The 17,226-nt window shown below is 40.9% G+C and overlaps 1 protein-coding gene across 1 annotated transcript in view; it reads left to right on the top strand.

Annotated features, from left to right (window-relative positions):
• The first annotated feature begins 2,234 nt into the window (after window positions 1-2,234).
• Window positions 2,235-17,226, top strand: part of LOC122555488 (ralBP1-associated Eps domain-containing protein 2-like) — a 193,834-nt gene continuing 178,842 nt past the window's right edge. The window contains exon 1 of the mRNA XM_043701514.1: window positions 2,235-2,566. Coding sequence (XP_043557449.1) covers window positions 2,390-2,566 — 177 coding nt within the window. The 5' untranslated portion in view covers window positions 2,235-2,389. The remainder of the gene's footprint in view (window positions 2,567-17,226) is intronic.

The raw sequence follows: 17,226 nt of genomic DNA, 5'->3' as shown, positions 1-17,226 counted from the left end.
ACCGGGAGAGGCTGAACAGGCTGGGGCTGTTTTCCCGGGAGCATCGGAGGCTGAGGGGTGACATTATAGAGGTTTACAAAATTATGAGGGGCATGGATAGGATAAATAGACAAAGTCTTTTCCCTGGGGTCGGGGAGTACAGAACTAGAAGGCATAGGTTTAGGGTGAGAGGGGAAAGATATAAAAGAAACATAAGGGGCAATTCTTTCACGCAGAGGGTGGTACATGTATGGAATGAGTTGCCAGTGGAAGTGGTGGAGGCTGGTACAATTGCAACATTTAAGAGGCATTTGCATGGGTATATGAATAAGAAGGGTTTGGAGGGATATGGGCCGGGTGCTGGCAGGTGGGACTAGATTGGGTTGGGATATCTGGTCGGCATGGACAGGTTGGACCAAAGGGTCTGTTTCCATGCTGTACATCCCTATGACTGTATGACTCTATAATTGAATCCTGAGCTGTAGTAACAGACGAACTAGGACCTGAGCTGTTGTAACAGATGTGTTGAATCCTGAGCTGTATTAACGGATGAATTGAATCCTGATCTGTAGTAACAGATGAATTGAGACCTGAGCTGTAGTAACAGATGAATTGAACCCCAAGCTGTAGCAACAGATGAATTGAGCTTTGAGTTGTTGTAACAGATGAATTGAACCCTGAGCTGTAGTCACAGATGAATTGAATCCCGAGCTGTAATAGTAACAGATGAATTGAGCTCTGAGTTGTAGTAACAGATGAATTGAACCCTGAGCTGTAGTAACAGATGAATTGAATCCTGAGCTGTAGTAATGGATGAATTGAATCCTGAGCTGTAGTAACAGATGAATTGAGCCCTGAGCTGTAGTAACAGATGAATCCTGAGCTATAGTAACAGATGAATTGAGCCCTGAGCTGTAGTAATAGATTAATTGAATCCTGAGCTGTAGTAACAGATGAATTGAGCCCTGAGCTGTAGTAACAGATGAATCCTGAGCTATAGTAACAGATGAATTGAATCCTGAGCTCTAGTAACAGATGAATTGAGCTCTGAGCTGTAGTAACAAATGAATTGAATCCTGAGCTATAGTAACAGATGAATTGAATCCTGAGCTGTAGTAACAGATGATTTGAATCCTGAGCTGTAGTAACAGATGAATTGAGCCTTGAGCTGTATTAACAGATGAATTGAATCCTGAGTTGCAGTAACAGATGAATTGAGCCTTGAGCTGTAGTAACAGATGAATTGAGCCCTGAGCTGTAGTAACAGATGAATTGAGCCCTGAGCTGTAGTAACAGATTAATTGAATCCTGAGCTCTAGTAACAGATGAATTGAGCCCTGAGCTGTAGTAACAGATGAATTGAGCCCTGAGCTGTAGTAACAGATGAATTGAATCCTGAGCTCTAGTAACAGATGAATTGAATCCTGAGTTGTAGTAACAGATGAATTGAGCCCTGAGCTGTAGTAACAGATGAATTGAATCCTGAGTTCTAGTAACAGATGAATTGAGCTCTGAGCTGTAGTAACAAATGAATTGAATCCTGAGCTCTAGTAACAGATGAATTGAATCCTGAGCTCTAGTAACAGATGAATTGAGCTCTGAGCTGTAGTAACAGATGAATTGAATCTTGAGCTGTAGTAACAGATGAATTGAGCCCTGAGCTGTAGTAACAGATGAATTGAATCCTGAGCTGTAGTAACAGATTAATTGAATCCTGAGCTGTAGTCACAGATGAATTGAGCTCTGAGATGTAGTAACAGATGAATTGAGCCCTGAGCTGTAGTAACAGATGAATTGAATCCTGTGCTGTAGTAACAGATGAATTGAATCCTGAGCTGTAGTAACAGATGAATTGAGCCCTGAGCTGTCGTAACAGATGAATTGAATCCTGAGCTGTAGTAACAGATGAATTGAATCCTGAGCTGTAGTAACAGATGAATTGAGCCCTGAGCTGTCGTAACAGATGAATTGAATCCTGAGCTGTAGTAACAGATGAATTGAATCCTGAGCTGTAGTAACAGATGAATTGAATCCTGAGCTGTAGTAACAGATGATTTGAGCTCTGAGCTGTAGTAACAGATGATTTGAGCTCTGAGCTGTAGTAACAGATGAATTGAGCTCTGAGCTGTAGTAACAGATGAATTGAATCCTGAGCTGTAGTAACAGATGAATTGAGCCCTGAGCTGTAGTAACAGATGAATTGAGCTCTGAGCTGTAGTAACAGATGAATTGAATCCTGCAGCAACAGCTGGATCCTGCAGCAGGGAGGTGATGACGTCACGTTTGCTGCTTTAAAAAAATGGTGGTTGCTGTGGAGCCGGGAACCGGGAGCTTTAGAAACGGTTGGGGTTGTGCTTGGCAGCAGTAAGGACTGGGCAGCAGGTAAAGTGGCCCAGCGAGGATCAGCAGCATGTCCGGAGACTGTGTCGTGGGGGGCTTGGTGCTGAGTGAGCAAGAGGAGAAGCGCTTCTCCGACCTTTTCTCATTGACTCTCGCAGACGCCGATACCACAGGCAGAGTTGCAGCCGGAGCTAAAGTTGGCGAGTTATTCCGAGCCTCGCAGCTCCCTGCAGACACTTTGCACCAGGTAGGTAAAGGAGTTTTTGCAATCCATTCAACAACGACTCTGGTTGTTTGTTGAGTGACTACCCGCAGATTGTTTTTCTGTGGAAGTTTTTATCTGTTGCACCGCTGGAACTTTTAAAATGTGCCTTTCTCTGTTTTTTTTCAATACACGTCTTTACCGTGTGGGTGTTTGGGTTTTTTTCCCTTTTCAGTTTTCAAGCTGCTACGAGTTGCTCTCATCTTCACAGCTGATCTGACTGGGGGAAAATGCCTCCAGTATTTCAGTTAACTGTAAAATGAGTCTGTTTTATTTAATCATTGTGTCAATGCAATATGTGGGCGAAACCCGAAATCTCCCCCTATGATAAATTGCAGTAACGACAATCGCCACAAATCTAGCCGCTGATGTATTCATCTCGCGTATTTATGAAGGAACGTCCTCTTCCAACAGTCAGTTGTTGTCTGGGCTGAATTTCCTCATTTTTTAAAAAATCAACTAAGTTATAAATCTTAATATAACACAGTAAGTGAGGTGCTGGGCTGTGCTAAAGTCGAAAGCACTTTGCTAAGCCTTTCTCTGCTGGTTTTCAGACCTGAGCATTGTTGACACTTGCCCATTCGTAGTAGCATTTGTGAATGTACTGTGCTCCATCATTTTGATACTCCAGTGGGAACGTTAGGTGGGGAGTTTCAGACGATTTCACCCTGCCAAATGGAGGAACTATAACTCACCCAAGTCAGGAGCAATGGTCCCCTAACCTATGTTTGCAATGTTTGGCAAGGTTAATGCACTGCCCGGTTCCCTTAAGATTGTTGCACGTCCACATAAAGCAGGCATGCCTTGAGCTTGGTCTGTATTGATCCCTGGGTAACACATTCCCAATTACTAAACGGAAAGTACGTCAAACAGTGAAACCTAAAGTAAAAGGAGTGCTGGGAAAGCTCAACAGGACTGGCAGCATCTGGTGACAAACAAAAGTCATGTATTGAGTCCAACTTGAATCTTCAGAAGACAAACTCTAGTACTGAAGGACAATTGTTTTGTTGCCTTTATTTCCCTCTGCAGATGTTGCCATCCTATTTCTTTTTTCCAGAACTTTGCAATTGGGACTGAAGTAAAAACAGTGTGGTGCTAGTTTTGAGGGGCTGTTGACCAGATCCTTTGGGTGGTAGATGGTATTTGTTTACAAAGTGCTGATAAAGAAACTTGTTGCAGATCAATAGTCTTGCACATTTGTAGCTGCTATTGTAACAAAGGTCCTGATGACCTGTCAGTTTGGGTTTCTGGTCAGAGATGACCCCCCCACCTGTTGTTGGTAGGTGAGGTAATAACAGTAATGCAATTTTACTTCATTTTGGAGATGGTTCATCCATCCCTTGTTTGGGAGTGTTATTACTTGACACTTCTGGAGGTCAAATCTTTGTTGCATGAAGGTGTGGACTGCGTCACTGACTGAGAAATTGGAAGTGGAACTGAACACCAATATTATCATCTGTGAACATTCCAACTTCTGGAGAGATGCTCATTGATTTAAGCAGCAAAGAGGAGATCAGCCTTTGATCCTGCTCTGAGGAACGTGTTCTGGAGATGAGTTGATTAGACTCAAAGTTGCAACAATTTTCCTTTGTGCCACTGATCCTTTGTAAATCTGAAGTCAATGGCTATCAAAGACTTCTTCGTACTTCACACAAACAAACATTCTCTGGAATGCAGCTAATGCATTCATGGGTGGATCAAACCTTTACTGGTACCTGAAGCCAGATGGTCCTGGCAAAAAATAAGTGAGCATTGGTGAGGAATTATGATTGGATAGCACTATTGATTAATGCTTTCCAACAGATTCCTGGTGATTGAAAATAGGCTGCAAAAGTAGTTTCTGGCCGGATTAGATTTGACCTGAACTTAATGGGTCAATTTTCTGTGGTAGCTTCCTAACATTTTGCTGAAGGCCTGGATCTGTTTGGCTAGAGTTGGAACAAGGAATTTGAGTCAAATTTTTTGTGTCCAGAATCCCTTACCACTTCTTGGTGTCAGGTTTTTTTTGATATTGGTTCATGGGGTGTGAATGTTATTGACTGGGCCAGCATTTATTAACCAATCCTAGTTGTCCTTGAGGAGAAAGTGAGTCACCTTCTTGAATTGTTCGGGTGAAAGTTCAAATGTTTTTGACCTGGCAACAGTGAACCAGCATGGCATTATATTTTCAAGTCTGGATGTTGAGCAGCTTGAAGGGGAACTTGCTAGTGGTACTGTGCCCATGTATCTGCTGCTCTTGTCCTTCTAGATGATAGTCTTTGTGGTTTTGGCAAGTGCTGTCCTTGGTAAATTTCTGCAGTACTTGGTGTAAATGATGCACACTCATGCAATGAAGCATCAGCGTTGGAGGAAGTGGATGTTTATTTGTGAATATGTTGCCAGTCAAACAGACTGCTTTCTCCTGGATGGTGTCATGCTTCTTGAGTGATGGTGGAGCTACACTCCATGGCACTCCTGTGCTTAGTAGATCGTGGACAGGTTTTTGGGAGTAATGAGGTGAGTTGTTCACTGTAGGATTCCTAGTCTCTGACCCAACTTCCAGCCATGATATTTGTATAGAATCCCTACAGTATGGAAGCAAGCCATTCAGCCCATTGAGTCCACATCATCCCATCTCGACCTACACCCCCATTCCTGTAATCCTGTATTTCCCATGGCTAATCCACCTAACGTGCATATCCCTGGACACTATGGGCCATTTCCTATGGCCAATTCACCTAGCCTGCGCTTCTTGTGGGAGGAAATTAGAGCACCCAGAGGAAACCCACAGAGACAGAGGGAGAATGTGTAAACTCCACACACAGTCACCCTCGGCTGGAATCAAACCCGGGTCCCTGGTTATGGGAGGCAGCAGTGCTGCCACTGAGCCACCACACCACCCACAATGGCTAGTCCAATTCAGTTTTTGGTCAATGGTAACCCCTAGGATGTTGATAGTGGGTAATTCAGAATTACGATGAATGGCATTGAATGTCAAGGGGTGATGGTTAGATTCTCTTATTGGAAATGGTTATTGCCTGACTTTTTTTTGTGTTAGAATTGGTGCTTGCCATGTGTCAACCCAAATCTGGATATTGTCATGGTTTTGCTGCAAATGGATGTGGACATTTTTAGTATCCGAGGAGTTGTGAATGGTAGTGAACATCCCCACTTCTGATCTTAAGATGGAAGAAATTAATTAGGAGACACATCAGAAAATAATTGGGAAGCAATGGGTTGGTTGCTTAGTACAAACAGCATTTGTAATTTCCATGCCATCTTACAAAACTTTGAAATCATTATATTGTAAGACATACTAAAATTAAATACATGAATAACTTGGCAAGCCCTTTTTGATAGACAATTAAATTGTAACAATAGAGCGAGGTTAATATGAATTCATATTCTCCCAGTGACCATACATATTGGTCCAGGTCATGCAAACGAACCAAGTAGTTGAGATTGAGGTCTCTGTAACTTCTGCAACTTTATGAAGATAATGTGTAGAACAGTTGACCATTCTGAATGATCATTCATCCAACTCCAGTGTCTTGTATTTGCAGCATCAGGCCAGTGGCTGATAGTTATACAGCATGGAAACAGATTCCTCAGTCCATGCCAACCATGTTCCCAAACTAAACTAGTCCCACCTACCTGCACTTGGCCATATCCCTCCCAACCTTTCCTATTTATATACTTATCCAAATGTCTTTTGAACACTGTAATTGTACCTGCGCCCACCACTTCCACTGGCAGTTCATTCCACATGCTAATCAGTCTGTGTTTTTTGAAAAAACAATTGCCCCCTTATCTATTTTAAATCTTTCTCCTCTCACTTTAAAAATATGCCCTCTAGTTTTGAAGTCTTTCACCCGAGGGGAAAAGAACCTTGTCATTCATCTCATCCATGTCCCTCATGATTTTGTAAACCTCAACCTCCTAAGCTCCAGTGAAAAAGTCCCAGTCTTTCCAGTCTTCTTTTGATATTTCATACCCTCCATTCCCAGCAACATCCTGTAATTCTTTTCTGCACCCTCTCCAGTTTAATAATATCTTTCCAATAACAGGGGGACTAGAAATGCTTAGTACTCTGAAGGGGGCCTCACCAACGTCCAGTAAATCATCAACTTAACATCCAAACTTCGTTGCTCAAAGGTCTGAGCAATGAAGGCAAGCATGCTAACCAACCTGTCTACCTGTGACACAAACTTCAAAGAATTATGTACTTGTGATAACTTGGTGAGAATAACTCGGTGTTTGGGGAGTTTATTTTCATATCATCCCTATAATGCGAATAGTTGGCAACACAAGACTGCCAGGGGAATCATCTTGTGTCCTGATTAGACTGGTGCTGGAAAAGCACAGCAGGTCAGGCAGCATCTGAGGAGTAGGAAAATCAATGTTTCGGGCAAAAGCTTTTCATCTGATTCCTGATGAAGGAAATTTTACCGAAACATCGAATTTCCTGCTCCTCGGATGCTGCCTGATCTGCTGTGCAATTCCCACACCACTCAATCTTGACTCAAATCTCCAGCATCCGTAGTACCCACTTCTACCTTTCATCTAGTGTCCCCTCAAGTGTGAAAAGGTGCACTGTATTCATCCCTGATAGACAGTGGGGGAGCTAATGTGGTGCAGTAGGTCATGTCCCTGCCTCTGACCCAGAAGTTTTAGATTTAATTCCTGTTCCAGAACTTGGCGGGTATGTTTCTAATGTGACTAAACAGGTTCATTATCAAGCTGCATGTCCTTCCTGTATACCATGACAGACAAGAAGAGCAGGAGAGTTTCCTGCTCAGCCTTGCTTGATCCAGACTGGCATTCTGGTAACAGGAGAACAACCTCTGGAAACCGACACTAGTACATGCTTTGTCCATCTCTTCCAGCACTAGGTGTGGGAACCAAGAAGAAGGCGGCAGCGAGGTCTTGTTGTACAAATCAAACTTTGTTTTAAATTTTAAAATAGCTCCATAAAGCGTATAAAAAGACTTGATCTGAATTGAATTTATATTTATAGTATTTAGCAAGATGACTAATGAATGTAAAACAGGAAATAATGCTGCTCAACTGGAAGGACAACTCAAAATAAATTGCAACACTCAGCAGGTCTGACAGCCTCTCTTTGAGAGAGGAAGGTGCGGTTATTTTAGGTTCATGAACCTGCTTTGGAGAGGGTGAAGATTTACCAGGATGCTGCCTAATCTGGAGGGTTTTAATAATGACGAGAGGTTGGACAAACTGTAATTGATGGAGGCTGATGGGCTACCTGATAGACATCTGCAAAATTGGGAGGCATAGATTGGGTGGATCATCAGGTCCACACTGCCACTCCAAAGACCAACCCACCCCGATCCATCTCCCTATCCTATAACCCAGCACTTCCCATGGTTAATCCACCTAGTCTGCACATCCATGGGCACTGTGGATAACTGAGCATGGCCAATCCACCTAACTTGCACATCTTTGGACTGAGAGGTCACTGGAGTAACCAGAGGAAACCCATACAGACACAGGGAGAATGTGCAAACCTCACACAGATGATTGCCGAAGGTGGGGAGGCTGGGGGGAGGTGAGTCAAACCAAGGTCTCTGGCACTTGAGGCAGCAGTGCTAACCACTGTCCCACCATGCTGCTGTGTGGCTGAATTCCCATTTAATTCCCTAACACGAATGAGATGAGTGTTTTACATAATCAACAATGCTTTCATGGTCATCTTTGGACTGGCTATGAATTTCTGCTATTTTACTTGAATTCAAATTCTGCCAGCTGTTGTGGATGGGAATTGACCCTCTCTCCACAGATTATTAGTCAAAAATTTCAGATTCCTGGATCCAGCAACATTATCACTTTACCACTTCCTCCCCTGTCATCTTTTTAATTTTAATTAATTCTACAAAGTAACTGAGGAGTTTGTATCTCATCGTGGAAACATAGTTATTCATTGTTCATTGCTATTTTTCAGTTCAAGCAATTGCAATAGAAAAATGAAATTGGAAAAGAATTTCCATGTAATGTCACTTAAAGAGAGATGCACATGTTGCTGCCTATAATGTTCCTGGTTTACCATATGCATTAGACATTCAACCTTTTAAATTAGAATCATATAATTTACAGCACAGAATATGGTCCTTTAGCCTAGCTTACCTATGCTGGCTCTGTGGTAGAGCTACGAAATTAATCCTCATCCTTTGTCCCTTCCTCGTGGATCTGCAACTTTTTCTTCAAGTGTATATTCAATTTCCTTTTTGGAATTTATTATGGAATCATTACACTTTTTGAGGAAATGCAGAACACACTGTATGGATAGGTTTTTCTGCTTTTTTTTTCTGTTCTTTTGTAAGATAGGAGTATCACTGGCTGGGACAGCATTTATTGCCCATTGGGAGGGCGGTGTGAGCTATCTACTTGAAGTGCTATTGGTGTATGTAGACCCTCCCTGCCACCACAGAGGGAGTTCCATGGTTTTAACCCAGCGACACTGAAGATATATAGTGTGTATTAGTTTTGTTAAAGTTTCTATATATGGTGATCAGGAGGATAAGTGACTTTGAAGAGAGCTTACAGATGGTAATGTTCCATCTATCTGCTGTCTTCTCCGTCTAGATTATAGTAGTCATGGGTTTAAAAGGTGCTGTCTAAAGAGCCTTGGCAGATTTGAAATTCATCTTTGAGATGATGCATACTGCTATAACTGTGAGTAGGTGGTGGAGAGAGTGAGCATTTGTTCAAGGGATGCCAATCAAGCTGGCTGATTTTTGTCCTGTATGACGAGCTTCTTGAGCATTGTTGGATCTGCAACCATCCAGGCAAGTGGGGTGTATGCCATCACAGGCAATGTCTGAGAAACCCAGCAGATCTGGCAGCGTTTGGCTTTTTTTAACTTGTTCTCTCTCTCTCCACAGATCCTGCCAGACCTGCTGAGTTTCTCTAGAATTTTCTAATTTTATTTCCAATTTTCCAGTGTCTGTAGCAGTTTTACTTTTTGAGTATTCCATCACAGTCTTGACTTGTGCCTTGTAGATGGTGAATTGGTTTTTGGAGGTCTGCAATACTGAAACAAACTTTTTTTTTAAGGAATTAGAATGTAAAAGATGAACATAATGTGAGCTTTGACTTTTTCAAAAATATATATTTTATTCATAACAAGTGTCTTTATGTACATATCTCTATGTAAAGATATCTGTCCAATAACTGAATGGAGCCCCAGTTGTCTTTGACAGAAAGACCTTGGTGATTGTTCCCCACTGCACCTTGGCGACAGCTGCCACAAGTTTTAGTGCATCCCTCAGCACGTAATCCTGTGAGATGTTACTGTGTACCAGCTTTTAATAATTGTGTACCTGAACAATTAAGTCTATTTTGCTCTTCAACAACTTCAAGTCTCTTTCTCATTAAATAAGTATCCTGATTTCTTTCTTGTATTCCTGTTAAGTTTACTTTATTGTAATTTAATCACTTTGAATTTTGGACAAAATGTTGGCAGATGAAGTTCACTCACTGAATTTGTTCATTCTTCATTTTGTAATTTATTTGATACACTTGAATATGTAAATCTATAATCCTTCACTCCAGCTGTTTAACGTACAAATGGTGAAAAGCGGAGGTCCTAGTACAGTTCTCAAGGGAACACCAATTCAAATACTGCCTTTTAATTTTACTCTGTCTCTGACTGCTCAATTTAAATTAACAACTTGTACTGCAAGGTTGCCTCCAAATCATCTGCACTGTCATTTTTCTGCATAATGTCTTATGTAGACTTTATCAAATGTATTTTTTTGAAGATATTGTACTGTACAGAACTGAAGTACATTTTGTGACTGTGTATATAAGATTTTTATGAATAAAGTATATTTTTGAAATTTAAAAGGATCAGTGGTGACACTAATGCATGGGCAGCTGCCATCAAGGCGTGGTGGGGGAAGACCGCTGTTCAAGGTCTTTCTGCGAAAAGTAGAAGTGGGTTCAGTTCAGTTATTGGACCCTCCCAGTGCCTCAAATATATGTAAATATAATGCTGCATGAGTAAGAAAAGCTTGGTTCTTTTTTGCAACTGCAAGGAATGCCAAGTTTTCATGTGCAAAGACTGTATACAGGAATGCTTCACTAACTGTGTTTGTATATAAAGATCTGTTCTTATGTAAATGTTGTCATGTATAAGTAAGGATTGCCTCTGGCTTTTTTCTCCCCTTTCAAATGCAAACTTCCATTGTTTATTTGTTTGTTTGTTTGTCTCACATGCAAAGACTGTGTACAGAAATGGTCCAGGAAATGTGTGTGTTTAAAGGATTTTTATGAATTATGCCTTTTTTGCCAAAATAAGGCAGTTCCCTATCAACAGTGTTAGTGCAAGCCACTTAATCTGTCGCAAAATTACAAAACTATTATTGGACCCTCCCAGCAATCGACCTTTCAGCCCATCATGCCTGTGACAGCTCTTCTGACAAGCACGCACTTAATTTTCTCCCTAATAACTGTACATATTCTTTACATGGTTTAGCGAAACAAATACCTGGCAGGGTTTTTTTGCTCTGACTTGTTTTCCAACCACAGTTACTGAAAGGAAGTAGTTGTGCACATTGGCTGAGTATAGAATGCAGATTGTAACTTGAGTAACCTGCATTGGGGATGTTCTGCTCCACCAAGGGCTGGAAGGAACGTGTAAATATTAACCCAGTGAGGAATTATGGCTTTGTGGAAGGCAGATAACATCACCGATAGGCTTTCTGCTTCAGTTGGGATGCTTTGATACGTGTGGCTGAATGTTTATCTGTCTGAATTTGAAGTTTGAAACAAATTGCAACTCTGCAGGAAGCATCCCAGCCTGTTAGTGTAAGGGAATGTAGGGCCACCACCAATAAAACACATATTTTACTCCTGTTGGAGCTATATTAAGCATACTATATACTAGTGACTACCCCCACCCCCCAAACCATCATTCTTATTCATTGTGACAACATCACAGGGTTCTCAATTCAGCAGTCCAGGTTAATACCTTGATGACACCATAGTGGCTGGTGGAATTTTAATTTCAATTAATAATTGTGGAACATTACGTTAATTTCAGTAATGGTGACTTCAATTTGTCATTTTTAAAATAAAATCCAGCTGGTTCCCCAATATTCTTGTACAAGTGGCTCCAGACCCACCTGCACCCAGACAAAATTTGGCTGACTCATAACTGATCTCTGAAATGGTTCTAGTAAGCCATTGAGCTCCAGGGTGGTTAGGGACAGATAACAAAAATGCTGTCGTGACATGTGAATTGCAGGCTTTAGTCAGGCTTATGCGAAGTAGGACAGTGCAGTCTTGGCGCAAAAGCATAAATCCATAAAAGAAAGAAGTATTTGAAATACCCTAGGTAATTACAATCAAGGAAATTAAATTATTACATAAATCATTACAGAGGAACAGCTGTTGTCTGAACTGTGTTGCTTTAACAGAATAAGACAGCAGCAAAAGACCATTAGTTTAAAAATAGGCAGCATGTTCAGGGTCTAGGGTGTGCACATGTTTTAAATTTTTCTTTTAAAAATCTGCCAGTAATTTTCATAGTGCCTGTAATCATTTCAATATTTAATTGTTATGGAAATCATTTCCAACAAACTGAGTGCACATAATTTAGTGCACACAGTGTAAATAAACTGGTTCTCTTTTGATTTGTTCTTGTGACCAACTTTACACACTAACTCTTTCAGCTGTCCATAGTTAAACAACAACAACTTGCATTTAAAAAAAGGCATTATATAAAACAATCAAATGTTCCAAAGGCACTTCAAAGTAGTAACATAAAGTAAGATTGGACAAGTCAGTCATGGAAAGAGCCCTTTAGGAAGGCCGCTGAAAGCTTTTATCAAATAAGGAGCTTTAAAGGAATATCTTGAAGTGGGAAAGAAGGGGAGAAATTCAAGGAGAGAGTTTTCAGATCTCAAGGTCTTGGTTACTAAATGCATAGCCACCAATGGTAAGATTATTTAGAATGAGGGATGCTGAATGCCTGAGTTTTATACCACAGGGTTGCGGAGCTCGAGGAGATGACAGTGGAAAAAAAAGGAGCCAACAGTGGGATTTGTAAACCAGGATGAGATTTTTAAAATTGAGCCTTTGCTTCAGTAGGAGCAGACCAATGTTACCGAAAGCAGAGTAGTGGATACATGAAAATTAGTGTGAGTTAATTCTTCAGTTTGAATGATCTCTGGTTAATGGAAGATAGAAATCAGTGTGTTAGATATTGAATTTTCAATATGCAGTCACCTGGTGTCATTTTTCCCTATCTAACTGCAGCAAGAGAATTAAGTGCAATGGCTATTCTACCCACCTCTGGTGTCTTGCCAAGTGACATTAAATAGTTCAAAGACAGCGTAATTTGAAAAGACCAAGTCAGTGCTGCATTTAAAAGCCTAAATGCCACCATTTAGATAGGCACTGTGATGACACCCCCACCTTACCTCACTACCACTTTTCTCAACCTCTCTCTCTACGTAGTCAGAATGCTTGTTTGACATAGAGTATAGAGTAGTTTTTTTTCATAGCTCTTGCGACACTGCAGACCTTGTTTTCAATTCAAGCTGCAAACTCTGTTTCACTGATGCACACTCCATCCTTCTCACTGGTTGCCAACTGAGGCTGAACCAGTCTATTTTTTAACATTCTGATCATATTTAGCTCTAGGTTAAGCTTGAATCTTCACATATGCACAGTCACTAAGGCTACTTATTTGGAACACAGTAGCATTGCCCTTGTCTCTGTTAATAATTAAAAGACATGTTTCTCATTCCTGATTATTATCCAGTGGCAATTCCTGCAGCCACATGTTGGCTGAATAGAGAATAGCACATGAGATTTGTTTCATTCAGGAATTAACTGCAGGAAGTGTCATAATCCCACAGATGATTTTGTCTGTGCAAACTACCATTTAAAAGGTTGGTCATATACTTTTGAGGATTGGAAAGAAGTTTACAAGGATACTATAAACAGCATACAAGTCAAAATACCTCTGAAAACAGGGCTCACTTTTACAGGCCATGAAAAAAACTGGAACATGGTGGTGTAGGAGATTACCATCCTTGTCATTTGTGACAAGCAGACTGCTGTGACTGGATGTGTGTTAAACTGCTACACATCTTCACAACTCAGCATGTATCATTGGTTTGTTTTCTTGCACCCAATAACTAAACTATGCATTTGTGAAATGAGATTCTCAGGCTGGTACTGATGCATGTATAGCATTAAAATAAAAGCAAGTGTGGAAGATGGGAATCTGAGATGAGAACAGAAATTGCTGGAGAAACTCAGCGGGTCTGGCACAGCCGGTGCAGAGAAGGGTCACTGGACCCAAAACGTTAACACTGCTTTCTGTGGTGGCACGGTGGTTCAGTGGTTAGCACTGCAGCCTCACAGCACCAGGTTCGATTCCAGCCTTGGGGGACTGTCTGTGCACATTTTTCCCTGTGTCTGCATTGGTTTCCTCTGGGTGCTCCGGTTTCCTCCCACAGTGCAAAGATGTGCAGGTCAGGAGAATTGGCCATGCTAAATTGCCCATAGTGTTAGGTGCATTAGTCAGTGGGTTACTCTTTGGAGGGTCGGTGTGGACTGGTTGGGCCGAAGAGCCTGTTTCCACACTGTAGAGAATCTAATCTATCTCTCTCCACAAATGCTGCCAAAGCTATTGAGTTTCTCCAGCATTTTCTGTTTTTGTTGCACGTATAGCATGTGTATATAGTTGAAATAGCTCCACAGATGCTGGTATCCTGTCTCCAAGTCCTGAGCATTTGCATGTGCACTGTACGTAGACTCTGACCAGCTAGCTCAGAACCAGCCCCTAGAGTAAGGAGAATCTCTGAGACTCTTGTTTATATCCGTCAGCCAGGGCTCCCTGCTTGGTCCAGGTTAACGGCCCCAATCAGGGAACTCCTAGTTAGAGACCAAACTGGCCAACGTCCTTCTAATCACTGCAATAGGATATAACGAAAACTGGGCAGTGGGGTTGACTTAAACGTGGAGAATTGAGCAAGTCCCACTGTTTGTGCACCTGTCTTTTGCAATTTCATTGTGTATGATACTTAACAGCTTTTTGCCCACTGCAAATCCAGTCTTCAATTATTTGCTGTATTAATTGAAAGAAGAGAGAGAACTTTCTTGCTGGTATAAAAGTACATGTTGCGAATGAGTGTGTCTGCCACGTCTACTATTTGCGAAAATCATTAATTGCACTAATCTCCAGAAACACATGGCCAGGAGGAGTGGGACTTTATTGGATGCATAACAGTCATTTCTCGGCTGAAAATATGGGATGATCATACATTGGACTGACTGTACACTGCAGATTGCAGTATCCTTTTGAAACTTCTCCAGATATTAAAGATCTCAGGTTATTGCAATTATGCTGAGTGTTCCTCATTGGGAACATGACTGGTTTGTCAGCAAATCACGAATGGGTCCATTGCACATTGAGGATCAACTGTCTGCTTCACTTAAGGCTGCAGCCTGGTTTTTAACAGTGTTGTGCAGTTTGATCACGTGTGGCTGGTATTTATGTAGTACTCAGTCTCTCCCAAGTCAAGCATTAGAAACCTTACTGCTGACAGCTCCAGGGTGTTGCCAGCAATATCGGTTCTCCAATACTTGCCTGCATTCTGATAAAGTGCCTCGCTTGTCATATCTCAGTGTATGATTTTTGTGCGGAGACCCTCCCAAGGTCTGAAGCTTTTTAATAGACTGTGTTTAAAATTTGAACTGCAGGTGAATTTTTCACATGAAACCAAGTTTTAAAAGAATTTGCATTCTACATTTGTATTAATTTAAAGGTGAATTCATCAACTCTATGCAAGAGACTGTTTTAAAATTGTCAGTTGTTTGTCTCTTCCTTAGTGGTCAGCATTGGGCTCAATTCAGGCTATACCTGAATTGGATCTATGAAGTTCACTTCCTAGATTAAAAACATGCCATTTAGCACACCGAATCATCATGCATTTTATGTTTTGGTTTCTATTTTCATTATTAATACAACATAACAACAAGTTTTGTTTTGCTGTCTAGTACAATTATTTTCCTTAACAGGAATGCTACTGGAACGTTTTGTTTTTCCTATAAATACTGTTCATTTCTGATCAATGTGTCACAGATAGTCCTCACTGAACTATCTTTCTGACACTTGTACTGTGTTACGGTCAAGTATGTGTTGTAAAGTACATCAAAAATCTGAATATTTTGCTAATTTAGTTGGTAACACAATCTGGCTGCATTTCTATCTTAAGGTAAAGTTGTGGGAACTGAAACATTAACTCTGATTTCTTTCCACAGATGCTGCCAGACCTGCTGAGCTTTTCCAGCAATTTCTGTTTATTTTGTTCTAGAATTTATTGTGCACTGTTTTTCTGAAATGCACTAAATGGGGGTGAAAATATCAGTATTTTCAAAATGTCACTCTACATGTTGACTTCGGAGGGAAAGTTAAACAAACTGAAGTCCACAAAGGAGTAGTAGAAACTAACATCACCTTTTTAGGTAACTATTTGATGATCAAATATAATAACAAATAACCTTTTTCTGGGATGCACCAATATTTTGTGCATCACATCAGATTGTATTGTTTGAGTATACATTGCAAACAAAGCCTTGTTTATAGTTACTTCCAGTGGCAACTTTGTCTTTTTAAAAGCAGTTAGAGCACTAGACAAGATGGTTGCATCACTCCTCTTGCCAGTCTTCAACATAACCACATTGTAAGTGACCTGAGCAAGGTCAGTTGACAAGGGTCTCAAATACTTACAGCTGTACATGATAACAACAACTACTAATCTTTACCCATTGTTTAATTCTTCCTTGATTGTCAACAATCACTGCAGGGATGTCAATTTTTAAAATGCAAGTTACGGGGATTAATTTGCTCCCAGAAAGGAATGCTGGCCTTTCAAGGTTGATGTGAAATATACAGGAATTGAAGATTACATTCAATGGCGTTAAAACAACTCTGGAAAAAATCGTAGAGTCATGAATTTTTTTTTTTACTTTTGAACACTTACTGTTTCCTGGTTGTATCTGCATTGGAGGTGGATTTTTTAAGAAAGAGAATTTAGATGATTCTTGATGGTTAGCCCATGAGGTAGTCCCACCAATTGAAGAGCAGTGCTCTCTTCGTCATGTGGGTGAAGTGAGAGTCTCCATAACCCCAAAGGCTGTTATATGAGAGACCCAAAGTCAGAAATGAAATGATGTGTTGTGACTGGTGTGGACAAAGGTTAAAAATCGCATAACACCTGGTTATAGTCCAACAGGTTGATTTGGAAGCACGAGCTTTCAGACCGCTGAGGATAGCAAATGTGGTTCCCCTGTTCAAGAAGGGGAGTAGAGATAATCCTGGTAATTATAGACCAGTGAGTCTCACTTCAGTTGTTGGTAACGTGTTGGAAAAGGTTATAAGAGATAGGATTTATAATCATCTAGAAAAGAATAATTTGATTAGGGATAGTTAGCACGGTTTTGTGAAGGGTAGGTCATGCCTCACAAACCTTATTGAGTTCTTTGAGAAGGTGACCAAACAGGTAGATGAGAGTAAACTGGTTGATGTGGTGTATATGGATTTCAGCAAGGCGTTCGATAAGGTTCCCCACAGTAGGCTATTGTACAAAATGCGGAGGAATGGGATTGTGGGAGATATAGCAGTTTGG

This window comes from Chiloscyllium plagiosum, chromosome 12, assembly GCF_004010195.1.
Source record: "Chiloscyllium plagiosum isolate BGI_BamShark_2017 chromosome 12, ASM401019v2, whole genome shotgun sequence".
Taxonomy (NCBI): Eukaryota; Metazoa; Chordata; class Chondrichthyes; order Orectolobiformes; family Hemiscylliidae; genus Chiloscyllium; species Chiloscyllium plagiosum.
This window is presented reverse-complemented; position numbering and strand designations above follow the sequence as displayed.